The sequence below is a fragment of the Tympanuchus pallidicinctus genome, unplaced genomic scaffold, assembly GCF_026119805.1.
Source record: "Tympanuchus pallidicinctus isolate F22 unplaced genomic scaffold, pur_lepc_1.0 scaffold3, whole genome shotgun sequence".
NCBI lineage: Eukaryota > Metazoa > Chordata > Aves > Galliformes > Phasianidae > Tympanuchus > Tympanuchus pallidicinctus.
The window spans coordinates 26,281,670-26,297,626 of record NW_026294747.1 but is presented as its reverse complement, the minus strand read 5'-3'; the positions used below and the strand labels follow the sequence as shown (position 1 = coordinate 26,297,626).

Below are 15,957 nucleotides of genomic sequence, written 5' to 3'. Positions count from 1 at the left end.
TTATATGAATAGCAGCTATTATTTCCAAACAGTGTAAGTTATGGCTAGTGAAGTTAAAACGTGCTGTCTTAGAAGAAGAAAGTGCCCTGGCTTGATATTTTCATTACTGTAGAGCAAAGTACTATACTGTTTTGAGTAGAGACTGCAGCAAGCACTGGTTTCTGTGGTAGCATCAGAAAGCCTTGATTTGTAGACAATACTGTACTGTGAACATGCTGCTGGTTCAGCAGCATCTCTGCATACGTGATTGGCAAATATTTAAAAGGCCACATTTTGTGTAATTGGTTCAGCCTTTGACAATTATTAACTTCTTTGTATTAAAGGATGTGCACAGCAATGCAGGATTTTATCGTGACAATCTCATGCTTTTGTCTTCCACCAGCAAGGGCATATTTGTGGTTGGTTTTTTTAGCTCCTCAAAGGATGGTATAATGCTTTGTAATCACTTTGGTACTGATGAGGTATGGGAAAACATTTAAGTTTCATGGCTTTGTAAAGCTGGATTATACAGGATCTGTGGCAGATGGTATTTTGTTATCTGGGGAAATAAAGGAAGCTTTTCATATCAAGTTGTTTAAAAGTATGTGTTTCTATTTAGCTTTAGTTTTCATATACATTGTGAAATCTGGGCGGGGGAATACATGCTTTAGGACTATCCAGTTAATTTGCAAATAAGGCTGTCTTAAAACAGAATAAATGTTATTCTCCCTTTTGTTGCGTTCTAATCTGTTTGCTAATTAGCTTCCTTCATTTTTTGTTAGCGTATGATGATTGTTTATATTAATGGAAAAATTGAATAGGCGTTGTTAATACCTCGTTGTAACCAAGGATGTCTGACTTGCAAATGGTAATTATTTTGTTTATAAACCTTTTAAAAAATTTGGATTCCTGATCTCTCTCATTTACAGATTGTACAGGAAATGGATGTTGCACATGTCCTTCAGCTGTGGAAATAAGTTTTCTACTTGTGCTTTGTATAACTGTCCACTGTATAACTTTTTTTTTTTTAAAAGACACCAATATCCAGAAATCTCTATACTACTGCATAACACAAGCATTTTTGAGATGGTCATTGAGATTTAAAAGCATGTATGTTAGAAATATTAATTTTGTGTAACAATTATTCTGATAGCTACAGTTATGAGTTGCATATAAAATGAATAATGCTTTTATATCCTTTTTTCTCTGTTCTAGGATTAAAAGAAGCATAAGCAACTGGATTACTGCTCTGATGTTTTGGAGCACAAGTGATGTTAAAACAACTTGAATGTATTGGAACATGGCTACTTCTTAAGATGCAAAAGTTAAAAGAAGTTGCTACTTCTCAAAACCTACTGAATATTTGCATTTTCTAGAGGTTTTGCATTTAATTGTATCCTTAAATGTCCACGGTTAAGATCTCATGCAACCATTTTATGTTTTGGAGTCTATTCTCCAGAAGAGAACTGTGCATTTAAAAAGCCGAAATGACTGTATTTCCTTTTGGAACTTACTGAGGTTGAACATACTGAAAGATCATGACCAGCTTGAAGCGGTCCCAGACCGAAAGGGCTGTTGCCACTGGTGTGTCAGTTGGAACAGATGGCACCACAAAAGTCCACTCGGATGACTTTTACATGAGGCGCTTTAGGTCACAGAATGGCAGCTTAGGATCCACAGTCATGGCTCCAGTTGGACCTCCTCGCAATGAAAGTTCCCATCATGTTACCTCTACTCCTGGAGTCCCCAAAATGGGGGTCAGGGCAAGAATTGCTGATTGGCCGCCTAGGAAAGAGAACATCAAGGAAACAAGCAGGTCTAGTCAAGATATTGAAACTGCCAGTTGTCTTGACAGCATATCTTCTAAAAGCAGTCCTGGGAGTCAAGGAAGCTCTGTTAACCTGAATGCTAGTGATTCTGTCATGTTAAAGAGTATTCAGAACACACTTAAAAGCAAAACCAGACAATCTGAGAATCTAGACTCCAGGTTTCTTACACCTGATGGCTATCCCAGTTCCCCCAGGAAAGCTCTTCGCAGAATAAGACAGCGCAGCAACAGCGACATTACCATAAGTGAGCTTGATGTGGATAGTTTTGATGAATGTATTTCACCCACGTTTAAATCTGGACCATCTCTGCATAGAGAGTATGGCAGCACATCTTCAATAGATAAGCAGGGAACTTCAGGGGAAAGTTTTTTTGACTTACTAAAGGGCTATAAAGATGAAAAGTCCGATCAGAGAAGCCCAGGCACAGCTAAGCTCAGTGAACTTCTGATTGCCAGTGGAAGCAAGGGCTCAGGCTTCTCTCTAGATGTGATTGATGGACCTATTACTCAAAGAGAGAACCTGAGGCTCTTTAAGGAAAGAGAGAAGCCACTCAAGAGACGCTCAAAATCGGAAACAGGAGATTCATCCATTTTTCGCAAGCTGCGTAATGCCAAAGGTGAAGGGGAGCTTGGGAAATCTTCAGATCTTGAAGATAACAGGTCAGAAGATAGTGTCAAGCCTTGGACTTGTCCTAAGTGTTTTGCTCATTATGATGTACAGAGTATTTTGTTTGATTTAAATGAAGCAGCGATCAACAGGCATAATGTTATTAAAAGAAGGAACACAACAACTGGAGCATCTGCTGCTGCTGTAGCATCACTTGTCTCTGGGCCCTTATCCCATTCTGCAAGTTTCAATTCTCCAATGGGCAGCACTGAAGATCTGAATTCAAAAGGAAGTCTCAACATGGATCAGGGGGATGATAAAAGCAATGAACTTGTGATGAGCTGTCCTTATTTTCGTAATGAGATTGGTGGGGAAGGGGAGAGGAAGATAAGCCTTTCCAAATCTAATTCAGGTTCCTTCAGTGGATGCGAAAGTGCCTCGTTTGAGTCAACTCTGAGTTCTCATTGTACAAATGCTGGAGTGGCAGTTCTAGAAGTTCCCAAGGAGAATTTGATTTTACATCTAGACAGAGTGAAAAGATACATTGTTGAACACGTAGACCTTGGTGCATATTATTACCGAAAATTTTTCTATCAGAAAGGTATGTAGATTTTGTTTATTCTGGTGCTAATGGTTATGTTCAATCTGATGTTAATGATAATGTTGTATTAACCAACATATAAAGTTAGGCTGACATATAAGAGTAACACTTGCATGAAGTTTATATATGTATATATTATAGATTGTACATATGTGTGTGTGTATATACATATATATATAATTATATATTATATATATATATATAAAATTGGTACTTAAACATTTTACGTCTTTGCTTCTTCGATCAGAACTTGCTTTATCTAAAGGAATTTATGTCTGAAAATACAGAGTATGATTGTTTTGTTGTGTGATTCTGTTGAAACCAAGAAATATCATTTCCGTTGGATGTATGAAGGAGACAATAAATCAGAACAAAACTTCCATTCCATAGGAATGAGCAAAGCCCAAACATGATTCAGATACCTCCTCACCAAAATGATTCTGGCACTGCGATGCAGATCGTACAATGTTCTGTTCTTGGAAAAAAAAATAATAATAATAATTGCAGACTAAATTCCCTTGAGTTTAAAAAAAAAAACAAAAAACAAAAAACAAAAAAAACCAACAAAAAACAGTTCTGTCTGCAGGACTGTGCCTTGCTATTGTGTCTCATGAAAGACAGCGTTGGCTTAATGAGTGACCTGACAAATGTTTATTCCTTGGATACTGGTGTCCAGGATTGGGTTTCATTTGCTTAATGAAGGCAGCTCTAAAGAGCTTGTATCCTGCAGATTAAAGCAACAGGAATGCCTAGTTAAAATAAGTGGATGGTCATTCCAGAGAAACTTCAGCTCATTAACTGTGGATTACAGCTAATGATCTCATCTCCCGTTTTTCCCTTGCCTCTTGTTGTATGTTCATCTTCTGTCTCTTCTTTCCTGCGTTGTCCCTTGGCTGGGTGGTTCTTGTCACATCCTCTTCCTTCTGCAGTCGTTTATGGCTGAGAGACAGACACTGCTAAATGTTTTTTGAGGGTGCTGGTCCGCATCATTTGAAGAGAAAAGAGTGCTGAAAAATATTGATTACTTGTAAGCCAGATGCATGGTACAGGATGAAGTATGTTTGGAGGGGAGAGTCTGTGCTTAGAGAGCTTTGTCTGCAGTCCCTTTCATATATGCTCCCTCTGACACAAACTGATTCCTCACTACTCTGGTCAGAGTTTTGCAGTCCGCAGAAAGCAGTGCAGCTTTGTGTTGTAACTGACTTGATGAGCCGTGTTTCAGCGCTAAAAATAAGGCTTTATTCTTGCCCGTTTCTCATACCAGTCCTCTTGTTTTCTCAAAATGTGATAGGGACAGTTCAATCTACATACCAAGCAGAAATCTTGCCATTACAATATATTCCTCTATATATTGTTTAGGGTTTTGTTTTTTTTTTTTTTTTTTCAGTTCTGGTGAGTCAGATCAGGTTTCCTCACAATCAAAAATGCCAAAAGGCAGTGCCAGGTGAGCAGAGAAAGCAAATAGTATGACAGGAAGAAGGTATGAGCAGGGTCACAAGTAGTGAAGCTTACTCAGATTTTGGAAGCTGCAGACTGTGCTGAAGGAAAATTTGTCTCAGGTGGAAAGTTGGCCTTATATAGAATATATATACATATATATTCTCAGTGATTGTTCTTGCCTCACTCTGCAGCAGACTGTTTGAAGAGTTATAAACATCCTGGGGTGAAAAAATATAGGATGCTAATAGGACGTCTTGGATTTTTAAACAACAGAAATTCTCTGCGGCATCTATAGGGCTTTTATCAATTGAGTGATGTGAAGATTTCATTAGGCTTATGTGTATGCTTTAACTTATTCCTGATTTCCTCACTTACTGCTAATTCAGTCGCTCAAGACCCATGACAATATTTACAGGTTATCCTACAGGATAGAAAAAGAATTTTGAATGTTAATGACCTCTGTGCAGGGTATTGGCTCTTGAGGACTTATAGAGGAATTCAGTAGAAAGCACACTTGCTTTCTTTTGGGTCTTTTATGCTCTGAAATCTTTAAATGGAAAACACTGACAAAAGGCAGAATGATAGTATAGAGACCTAAGGGATGAACAGCCCAGCCTTTCTTTGTGAAAATAAAGGTGTAATTCTAGGACATGCATGGCTTCACAGAGAGAGAGAACCTACTTGAAAAGTGTGGAATCTGTTAGAGGGAAGTGTAACAAGAATCGGCATGGATAATTAAAAGAAATTTTTTTTTGAATGCACTCAGATTTTTAAGATAGTGATTTATGCTTTGGAAAAATTACGGCCATTCGCTTGGGAAGGAGTGTGTTTTGCTATCTATTTTTAGTATATTTGTAGATACATTTCTTGATGGTGATATTCAAATATTTTTACTTCATCCCTGCAGAACAGCTCAGAATGCTGCTGAAGTGATAATTCATTTTGGTTCTTTTATGAGTAACTAATAATGTGCATATGACAGGCAGTACGGTTAGATCTCCTTTCTTGTTATCATTCCAGGGAATTTCACATTTCTTCTTTCAAGTGTTGAAATTTCAGATAGCTCTGAATTTCCATTTTTGTGCGTGTATAAATTCATTCATATATGCAGACATGCAGCATATGGAATGGGATGACGTAGGACTTTTTTCTTGTGAAATGCTTCACTTCTATTTTTTGACATTCTCTTAAATTTTCAAGTATTGTATTTTTAAGTTCAGTTGTTACTTCAAATATGCGCAGCTTTGTTTGTAAGTTACTGAATTCATGGTAATGTGACTCCACCATCAGACAAGATTCGAGGGTTTGGCTTTATAATTTATGATTAAATAAATACAAAAACATACATCAAAAACCCACCAGTCAGCTAGTGAACAATTTCTCCAACCTTGTGTTCTCCTCTCTGCCATCACCCCAACTATACTAGTTTTAGACTCAATTCTTAACACTTAGCTGTTAAATAGTTATGTTTTTCTTTTTGTGTCTGTGTTTTCAAGTTTAAAGACAACTTCTTCTTCAGTTTTTCACCTTTCCAGTAACTTATAAGACTATCTCTTCTTCTGATGCAGAAATAAGTAACTTAAATCTTTCGAACACAACTGTTTACTGCTCATGTTTTTAATGTGGAGTTGTGAGTTTCTCACTTTGCTGTGTTTGGTTCCCTTGTTTTTATATTTTAGGGAGGAAAATTTAGCTCAGTGTGTATAACATGGATTTGACTTTAAAAACCATTACAAATCCTATTTTAGTTCTATTTGTAAAAATGCAACACAGAATTTCATCCTTTTTTGTACACATGCAGCTCTTTAGAGAACAGAATGACAAGAACAAAATCCTGGTACCAGAACTGACTCTAGTGCAATAGGCAATTTGTTTCCAATATGACAACTCAGCGTGAAAATGCAATTGGAAAGTAAGTCTGACTTTATCTGTTTTGCTTGTTTTTAATATGCAAGAACACTGGAACTATTTTGGGGCAGATGAGAACCTTGGTCCAGTAGCTGTGAGCATAAGAAGAGAAAAACCAGAGGAAATCAAAGAAAACGGACCTCAGTACAACTACAGGATCATTTTCAGAACCAGTGAGGTAAGCAGTTCAGGCACAATTTAAAATGAGACTAGAAGAGAATAGGCTAAATCACGTGGGGTGGGTGTGGGTGTGGTGTTTTTTGCTTTTCCGCGTGGGTAGATTAGTCTCCTCGTTATGTACGATGCAGGAATTTCCTAATACTACAACTTACATTACAAATACTACGGACAAGTATGACGGTGAATAAGTAATTCCAGAATGTCCAGAAGGAAAACGTGAAGGTTATTTTGGTTAAAGTTTGAGGAAATTACTGGAACTATACTAGCTACAAACAAGATAAGTGTAGGAAAATTACTTCCTTCAGTTTCCTGTGTGGCAGGTGGTTAGACCTGAGGAGCACACTTTTATACTTTAAAATGTTCCACTGGAAATGTGACTCCTATTCTTTTCCAATTAATGATTTTTCCTAAAATAAAAATGTGAAGAATTGTGAATAATTTGAAATATTCTGAGTACTGTTAGCTATCAGGATGAGTGACATTTTGTATGTCGGTGTCTGTTTCATGCAACATGAAGTACCTGATGTCCTCATACTCCATGGAGAATCATGGAAAAGTACATTATGCTCCAGTGCTCTTGTTAATGAACCTTGATTCTGTGCATAATTCAACATCAAGCTATTTTTGTTCTCTGTGTTTAGCTTATGACATTAAGAGGCTCTGTGCTGGAAGATGCTATTCCTTCAACTGCAAAGCATTGCACAGCCAGAGGGCTTCCCCTAAAAGAAGTGCTTGAGTATGTGGTTCCTGAGCTGAATATTCATTGCCTAAGGCTGGCCTTCAACACTCCTAAAGTCACAGAACAGCTTATGAAGCTGGATGAACAAGGGGTAAGTGCAAAGTTGTAGAATGTCTTAAACTTTTAGATTACTGACAGAATGGCAAAACTACCTATAGTTTTAAGTGATTCAAGTCAGTTTATTAAAATGTCCCATTAAAACTCAAGTTTGTCTATGGGGAGAGTTATGTGTCTTTTCTCCCTAGTTTTGCAGTATATTTGGTTTTAGTGAAATCACTTACTCTCTAACTAAGCACTCACGACAGGAAGTATTCTAACTTTTTATATTAATGTTATGGCAGTTTTACATAGTAATTTACTTTAAAAGAAATTAAGTGATTGTTTTTCAAAGATGGAGCAGGGAGTTGTTTTCCTCTGTAGTTATTGCTGTTATAATGAAAACAGTAATCTCCAAAGTCACCAAATGATTTATTAGAATATAGTAACATTGTATTTGGCACAACCATTATATTGGTATGCTTCCTATGGGTCATTATGGGCTTTTTGAAACACATTACATGACAAAATATTCTAAACCTCTTTATGTAGATGATTTTCAGTTGAGGGGTAGTCCCCTGCTCTCTTTTAAAATGGAACCAAGATTTATTAGCTGTATAGCTTAGGCTTAGCAAAATGAAAGTCTGTGTGTAAAATGAATTTTATTAAAAATCTTGACAGTGATGTTTAACAGCTCTATTTTTGAATACTGAGACAGTTGTTGTCTGTCTTCTGGTCTTTTTTGCTACTTACAATCAGCCTTTTCTCCACAGAATTGAAATCTGTTACTATTTCTTCTTACTGTCAGACATTTTCAATTATAGAGTGGCTATATTTCAAAGATTGAATTATCTGCATCACAAAGGGGACACTATGGTTCTTATAAAAAATATTGGTGACTACCATTCATTATTATTTGGTCAGCTGTTCTGTACAAGATAGAGAATCCTCAAATAAATACCTACTGGAAGGAAAACTTAAGCTAAGCTTTCTGCCCTCTAGTTAGTTTTGTATGCTCGTTTATTTCAGAAAGAGCATGCCATGATGTACTGAGGAAATAGGTGGCTGCTGAGCATCCTGGATTAGTGGCTCCTTGAGTGGGCGCTGAGATGAGGCAGCAGGTGTCTTAAGATGAGGAGAGATGAGCTTACGCAAAGTGTGCTAAAAGAAAGAAAGAATTTTTAGGAATTTCATATTCAGTATAACTTTCTGCTTTCACACAGTCAGAAACTGATAGGTTTGAGGCATTTCTTTTCTGCGGCGTATTAGAGCAGTGTTTACAAAAGTATATTTAGTATTAATGAGTTATTCCTTGAGACTAAATAGAATCTGCTTTTCATCCAGAATCAAGTTTGTCAGACAACTTGAACCAGGCATATCTCTGTCTCTTCCCGAAGTTGTCTTTTTCAGCAGGGAAACAATGGTGGAATTTAATCCAAGATGGCTCCAGAGATGATCTGCTGGATTCTAAGATAAGGTCCTTATGGAAATGCCACCCAAGTACCTCAAATTTAAATAATATTGATTGGAAATCTTCTCAAGGGAAAAAAAAATTAAAAAAAATCAATAAGATAATTGAAATACATAGTGAAAATATTTCTATTGGATTCCTAATTAGAAAAGCTCTTTTGCAAAATTACTTCAGAAAGTTACAAAGTTGAAGATGAAAATATCCTTACTCTGAGTCCTGTATGTCATTGCAACCTACAGTATGTTGTAGCGTAGGGTTGTTCTGTTTTTTTTTTTCCTACTGCATAAACATTTGAAAATTATTAAGGGCAGGTGATAGTTAAAAATGTACTTTCTACATCAAAGTATCTTTCTGTTTTTGTGGTAATGAAACAGTTTGACACTTCCAACAGCAAAAGATAAGCACACTCTGTACTAATTAGAAGCTGCATTTTTTTTATCAATTTCAAGCTAAAACAAATTTGGGTAACAGCTGCTCCACTAATTAGGTACACAGACTGTTTATCACTTTTTCTTGCTGTGTGTGTCACACTGTTTTATTACTGCATGAACAGGTGCCTGTTTGATGTAGCAAGTAGGAGGTTTTGTTAAGAGTTAGGGCTATAAGGTGACCCTTGTCTGACTTAGTTAATTTCAACCAATATCCCCTTACTTCTGACAAATTTGTATGCTTTAATAAAACTTATTTGCCAGTTTTGATTAAGCTATGGTATCTTTTTTTTAAAATATTTGAGTGAGATTTTAAAGCAATTGTTAGTTTTCATATTTATGAATTTTCACATATTGACGTTGATCTTTCGGTTTCTAGACTTTTCTTCTGATATTTTTCTCTGCTGCATCTTAAGAGTCATTTTGGTGTGAGATTTTTTTGGTGAAGGTTTTTACATGCAGTGAATAAATCATCTGTTGGTCTTGTTTATGATAAACTAAACAGATTGCACTTTTCAAGTTTCTGCCTGCAACATATTTTCTCTAAATTTTGTATATTTCTTTATGGCTGAGCTCTCTCTACTAATCTTTCAGTATCATAAGAAAGTAGATATCTGAACTGAATATGATGTCCAGTTTCAGAATGGAGATATACTGCAGAGGCTAGTAGCTCTTCTTGGCCCAGTTCTTGCACTGGTGTTTTATGTCAAGTTCTGTGTCCCTTACTTCCCTCAGATTGTTAATGTCAATGTAACGTCTGCTGTTCTTTATATACAGCCCACACTGCTCTCACCTAGCTGTTCTTTTAGTGGTGTTATTAGAACGTGTTCTTTTGAATGGTTCTATATAAAGAAGCAATCTAATCAGTCTGTATGGCAGTGGTACCTTCCTGACTAATTAGAATCTACTATTTTTCTTGAATGCATAGTTCGTAGTAACTTCAGGTTTGCGTTCTAAGATGATTTAAAAATTAGAATATCAGGATAGTTGCTGATTTATTCCAATAAGAATTTATGGAAATACTGTACTATGTCATTTGGCTTTTAATGTAAATCTGTATTTATATTATAAAATTACTGACTGGGTAAATCTGAGATGTGCTTTCTGCTGTCTTTCCGAGTGTTACATAGATACTGAAAGTGCATTTCTCCCCAAAATTAATATATGGAAATGCTTCCAGATTATTAAAATGAAGCTGCTTCTCCAGAAGCTTTACCACACTGCAGTTCTTCCTTCAACTCCTCCTTTCTTATTTTGAGTTATACTTCTTAAAAAAACCTGGATTTAGAAGGAGAAGTTGTATTAATGGGGCTGAGTGTCTTTCTTCCACCAGAGCTTTATTTTTCTATAGCACCTTGTATTGTCCTTAGGAATTCTGTTGGTTTTGGTTTTGTTTTAATTTCATCAGATTTAATATGGTATTGTACTTTTTCAGCATGGTCCTTAACTCTTCATGCTGACATTTTCAAAGGTGCAAAGGGCAGCTATTGCAATGCTTCTGAAAGTTGAGGATCCCTTTTATGCCCTGGAAAATCTTTCCTTCATTTAAAATTGAGAATTAAATAGTGTAGGTGCGCTTAGTCCTAATTTGAGTGAAATTTCAGAAGCTTGCCATTAGCAAAACAGCTAAAGCATTGTGATTCTAAGAAGCACCTTCACCCATCGGATTTCCCTAGGAGAACTGTACAATGTGACATTGTACAGTTCTGTACTGTACAATGAGTATTCCTGAACAGTCTCTGTCAGGGACTCTGCTGATAATGTGGGAAGTGCACTTGTAATCTTGGAAGTTGGCCTGTGAGTGTTTCTTCCATAAGTAATATATTGATAAGTATTATTACTTATATTACTTATAAGAAATAGATATTTTGTAAGTAGTAGATATGCTGTACTCATATTTTCACAAAAGAAATTAGGCATATTTAGAAGATAAAATTTTAGTAGTTGCTGTGTCAGAGGATAAAAGAATGTTTTGTAGGTGGCCCAGAACTGTGACTCATTACATGCGCTCAATTTCTCCAGCCAGAGCAACTAAGCCTTTATGTTTCTTCTTTCCCCTGCTTGTTTTCTGATTTTTAATTCTTTGTCACCATTCATTTTAGATAGTAATAGTGTTGTGCTTTTCAAAAATTTTAAATTTTAAGATGTTTCATTTAGAGAACGAACAGAACCATTTCTGAGGACTTCTAAAATGTCTCACTGTAAAAATAATAAGTTAAAGTTAGTGAATTTTAGTTGATTTAAGTTTGTCTGTGTCACCTCAGCAAGTTCCAAGATGCTGTCTGGTGACCTATTTCAGGAACTTTCAGAGCAAATCACAGTATATTCAGATAAGTTTCCTTCCAGAAAATCGGAAGCTTTTGGAAGTTAGACTGATTGTTGGCATTTCTTTCTTTGTTTATTAAGGGTTTAATAAAAAACAATCTGAAGTGGATACAGAAAATGTGCTATTATATCACTTGTCATACGTACAAAATTTTGTCTTTGTCTCTTTGCAGTTAAGTTACCAACTTAAGGTGGGTATCATGTACTGCAAAGCTGGGCAAAGCACAGAAGAGGAAATGTACAATAACGAATCGGCAGGTCCAGCCTTTGAAGAGTTTCTTCAGCTCTTGGGAGAACGAGTTCGGCTCAAAGGATTTGAGAAGTATCGCGCTCAGCTGGATACAAAGAGTAAGGAGTCTTTTTTTTTCTCCTATGGGAATAAAATAAATAATATAGTTACTGATCAATTTTTTTTCTACAGCATTGTTAAATGTAGGCTCTTTGCAATGGGAAGAAGTTGTTCACTGTTGAAAGTGAAAGCTGAGCAAGTATGTACATTGACCCAGACACGTATGGTCTTGATAATTATTGGACTTCTTGGAATTTTATACTAATTTGGTGTGAAATTATCACTAAAGCTGCAACAAGAAACCAGTAGACAGTGGAACTGTCATCTGGGACAGTTATCACCATTGCAAGCCCCTCATTACTGTATTTGTAATGAATTATCAAATCAGTTGGTATGTCAGGAATTTCTTGAATGATGTGTTAATGAACTGGCTCAAAGTTTTGGGATCCCAAATAATTCCACCTTGACAAGTTGATCTATTGCTTTTATGCTATGCCTGTTGCAGGAATTTCTTCTCTAAGCTGTTTTTTCCTGCTATCAAATGTATTTCTTGCCTGATTTTTCTGTAGATTTATAGAAATTAAACTATTTTTGACAGTTATAGTATCAACTTAAACCATAAAACATTAAATAAAACACAAATGCTGTTGAACAGTGATTTTAGGTAACAAACTATAAAAGAAATATTAATTGTTTTTAGTAGAGTTTGTGAAATACCTGTTATCAGCTACTGCTAGTTCATTCCATTAGTAAATATATATAAAGATGCTCGAGACAAATTTGGTCCATCTTCCTTTGCTTCAAATATTGGAACTAACCAATTCCTATTGAAATTTTTTGCTATTTTATTCACTTGCAGCACAACATCTGATGTTAACCCATTTAAGGAAATGAGTCCTAATAGCAGAAAAGCATTCATCAACTTCAGTGCGTCAAAAACGGCTTTTGCCATGATTATCCTATCACAAATGCAGTAAATTGCTCTGCTTTAATATTCCAACATTTTACCCTGTGTGTTTGGTGCTTGCAGAAAACTTGTTGCCATCCCCTCATGCTATTTTTGATCAGCCTAAGCATCACTACTTGGAGGGTTAGAAAACTGCCCGTGTTTTTAAAATAGATTTAATGTGTTCCTCATGTTTACCATTGAGCTGACTTTGTCTTTTAGTTGCAATACTTGAGTTTCCCTTGCTGCACTTATTCTCTTGAGCGCATTTAGATATTGCAATTGCTTCCTCCGTGCTTTACTGATGTTAACCCTAATAGACAAGTTGTTTTTATTGATTAGGAGATGTGGATTTCTCTGCTTTCCCCATGCACAGTATTGCCTGGTAACTTCCTTTTGTACTTATCTGAGTTTGAATACAATCTCATTAATTTTAGTGGCCAGAACTACATATACTATTCCAAATGAGGTCCAGGACAGTTTCTTTAACATTTTCTTTCCTTTACTGGAGATATATCATATGTTATATGCTAGGGTTAAGATTCCTTTTTTGCAACACTGAAGTGTTAATTTGCCATAAAAACAAGCCACGTCAAAATCAAGGGTACAGAAAATGAAAAATATTATTCCTGATTTCATAGCTTCTGGCTTTATATTGTAACCTCTTTTTCCTTTTAGTAGGTACTCTAAAATAGTGTCTTCCCTTTCTTTTGGTCTGGTTTTTGTAAGACATCTGAAAAAAACCTCTGGATTGTTACCAGCTTCTTTGGTGACAGTCTGCACATTGGTTTCTAGCACAAGAAATGCCATATGATGAGGAGTTGATTCGTCTGATCAGATGGACTATAAAAGCTACAACTGTCTTACATGCTTGTTTGAAGTTTGCTCTTAAGCGGCAGAATTTTCCAGCAGTGTTTTAGTACTTTCTTGTTCCTTCTGACTTGACAAAATTCTTTCCCCAAATTTTGTTTATGTCCACCTGTTGAGTGGACGTGGAAATGGAAGAAAATAAATGTTTTTGAGGACACAGCACTAAGCTCTTTGGGATAGCTTCGTTTGGAAACCCTTACTGTGTATTCTGTATAGACACAGATTGTTAAAAAGAAACATCAACTTAACAGAAAGTCTCCAAAGTAAATATTGGGGCTGCTATAATTGACTGATTATTTAACTTGACACAGCACTAGTAAGCAGCAGCACAGGGAGGAAGGAAGCACGGTGCTGGGAGTAGCTGCCCAGTGATAGAAGAAGAAAACCAAAACTTTGTAGTGTTTGTTAAATGACAGTATCCGAAACCTGTCTCCATGAGAATGGGACAGAAAGCCATGTGAGACATACTGAGCAGCCTAAGGACATCCATATGAATTGAAGGGGAATGTTATTAAAAGCAGGTTTATCCAAGAGTTTCAGTGGGAGTTTTATTCCTTGATATTTTGTTAGGAAATGAAGTTCATGGTAACAGAAGTAGCTGTTTTGGGAGCCCCTGCTGGTTCACAGTAGTATAGCCAGGTCTTTGCTATCTGCAGCCCTGAGAAAACATGCTGTCTTGCTCATCATGAGGTGGCCAGAGCCTCGAGCAGGCACAGTGTGCCAGTCCTGAGGACTTGCAGGTGGCTGAGGAGCTGAGTTCCTCCCTCTCAAGAGCAGCTGCATGTTGAAAAGCCCGTCATTGCAGTTTTCTGCTGCTGTCGTCTCCAAAGATCTGCATTCTCAGCTGAGGAAGAGATGGAAGGCTACTTGAACTTGCTTCTTGTTTCTCTGAATGCATGCAGGCAGTGCATATTTGATAGTTGCCCTAAGTAACTAACCTGTCTTTTCTGCACTTGTCCTCACATGCAAAGCCTGTGGAGCAGAGGTGGTGGTTTTGCCGTGACTTAGGTTTATAGGATTTTGTTGGAATTCCTGTGGTATATAGAGGCCTGCAGCCTAGGAAGCTAGCTTCTGTCTTCTGTTTCTGTGCTCTTGTGTTGCTAGAGACCACCTTCATGAAATATTTCTTGTGCTACCACCATGTGTAGTTCTAGTTGTTCAGGACATTTTCCTGAATAAAATTTCTTTCATGTCGAAACAGCTGATTGTATGATGCTCTTAACAACAGATGGTTGTTCATCAACTTGCAAGCAAGGTCAAAGCTATGTGGGCTGCTTTGCCACTTTCTGTGTTTTTGCAATACTTTGCGACCTAGAAGAAGCAGATGCATGATGCAAGGAGGACTTTCTCTGTGTGGAGGGAAGCTGATTTCTATGTCTACTCCAGAAAAACTCACAAAACTTTTGTATTTTATGCAAATGAGAAGTAAAGTTGCTATAATAAAACACAATTTCAGAACAGTCGTTCTTAGAAAATTCTAGAATTATGGGCCTAATTGGCAAGTACCTGTAACAGTGCCAGCTTTTAAAAGAAGGAATCGTATTCATCCTATTAATGGAAAGGCTATTTAAGTATATTGGATCCTGTAGGAGTTTTAGCTTTGGATCTCTGCCAGTGCAACGGTGGAGAAGAACTGCTACTTTTAAAGTTTTGTTTGTGTGTTTCTAGCATTACCGCAGGAGAAACAATCTATCTTCTGGCAGCTTGAAGACTTTGGATAGGAAATAGAGCTTGAAAATGTCACCTCTCCTACAGTTGCTAGGGAGTTTATAGGCATCACTTTAAAGTAACAAGCACCACAGTAATCTTTTGAAATTGTAACTTCAGTCGTTTGGCTTAATTTTCCAATTGTACCACATGGGTTATTTCCCTCCCCCTTGCTCAGTCTTCTCAGTGTTTTAAAATAGTAAATTAAAGCAGCTGGATGATGCTGGGCCTGGTAACCTGAGCTGCTGTTCAGCAGTGTCACAGTGCCTGTGGTTCAGGAAATAAATCTGCCTGATGAGATTATCAGTTTAGCTGATAATGATAGGTTTTTGTATTAGATATTCATATTCCACAATTTTTTGTTTAAGACTTTGGAAGAATATTAAGACAGCATAGAATATATTAAATAGGTGAAAAGTGTAGGAAATGGATGAATTTCAAACTGGCATTCAAATCAGGTTTTTTTAAACAAACAGGAATGTTTCTAATGAAATAAACAGATTACTGTGCCCTTCTTTGTAGCAATTTGTAAGAAAGAATATTGGGTCTGAGGTATTCAGTGGGAGTCTAAGGGTAAAAAATAATAGTGATAAATAAGAAGAA

The 15,957-nt window shown here is 36.6% G+C and overlaps 1 protein-coding gene across 5 annotated transcripts in view; it reads left to right on the top strand.

The window, feature by feature from the left end:
• The window catches only part of SIPA1L1 (signal induced proliferation associated 1 like 1), a 190,097-nt gene that overhangs the window by 122,646 nt on the left and 51,494 nt on the right, over window positions 1-15,957 (top strand). For all 5 annotated transcript variants that reach the window (XM_052693648.1, XM_052693651.1, XM_052693647.1 and 2 more), the window contains 4 exons: window positions 1,195-3,015; window positions 6,411-6,541; window positions 7,185-7,373; window positions 11,716-11,890. In XM_052693648.1, the coding sequence (XP_052549608.1) occupies window positions 1,518-3,015; window positions 6,411-6,541; window positions 7,185-7,373; window positions 11,716-11,890 (1,993 nt within the window). In that variant the 5' untranslated portion in view covers window positions 1,195-1,517. The remainder of the gene's footprint in view (window positions 1-1,194; window positions 3,016-6,410; window positions 6,542-7,184; window positions 7,374-11,715; window positions 11,891-15,957) is intronic.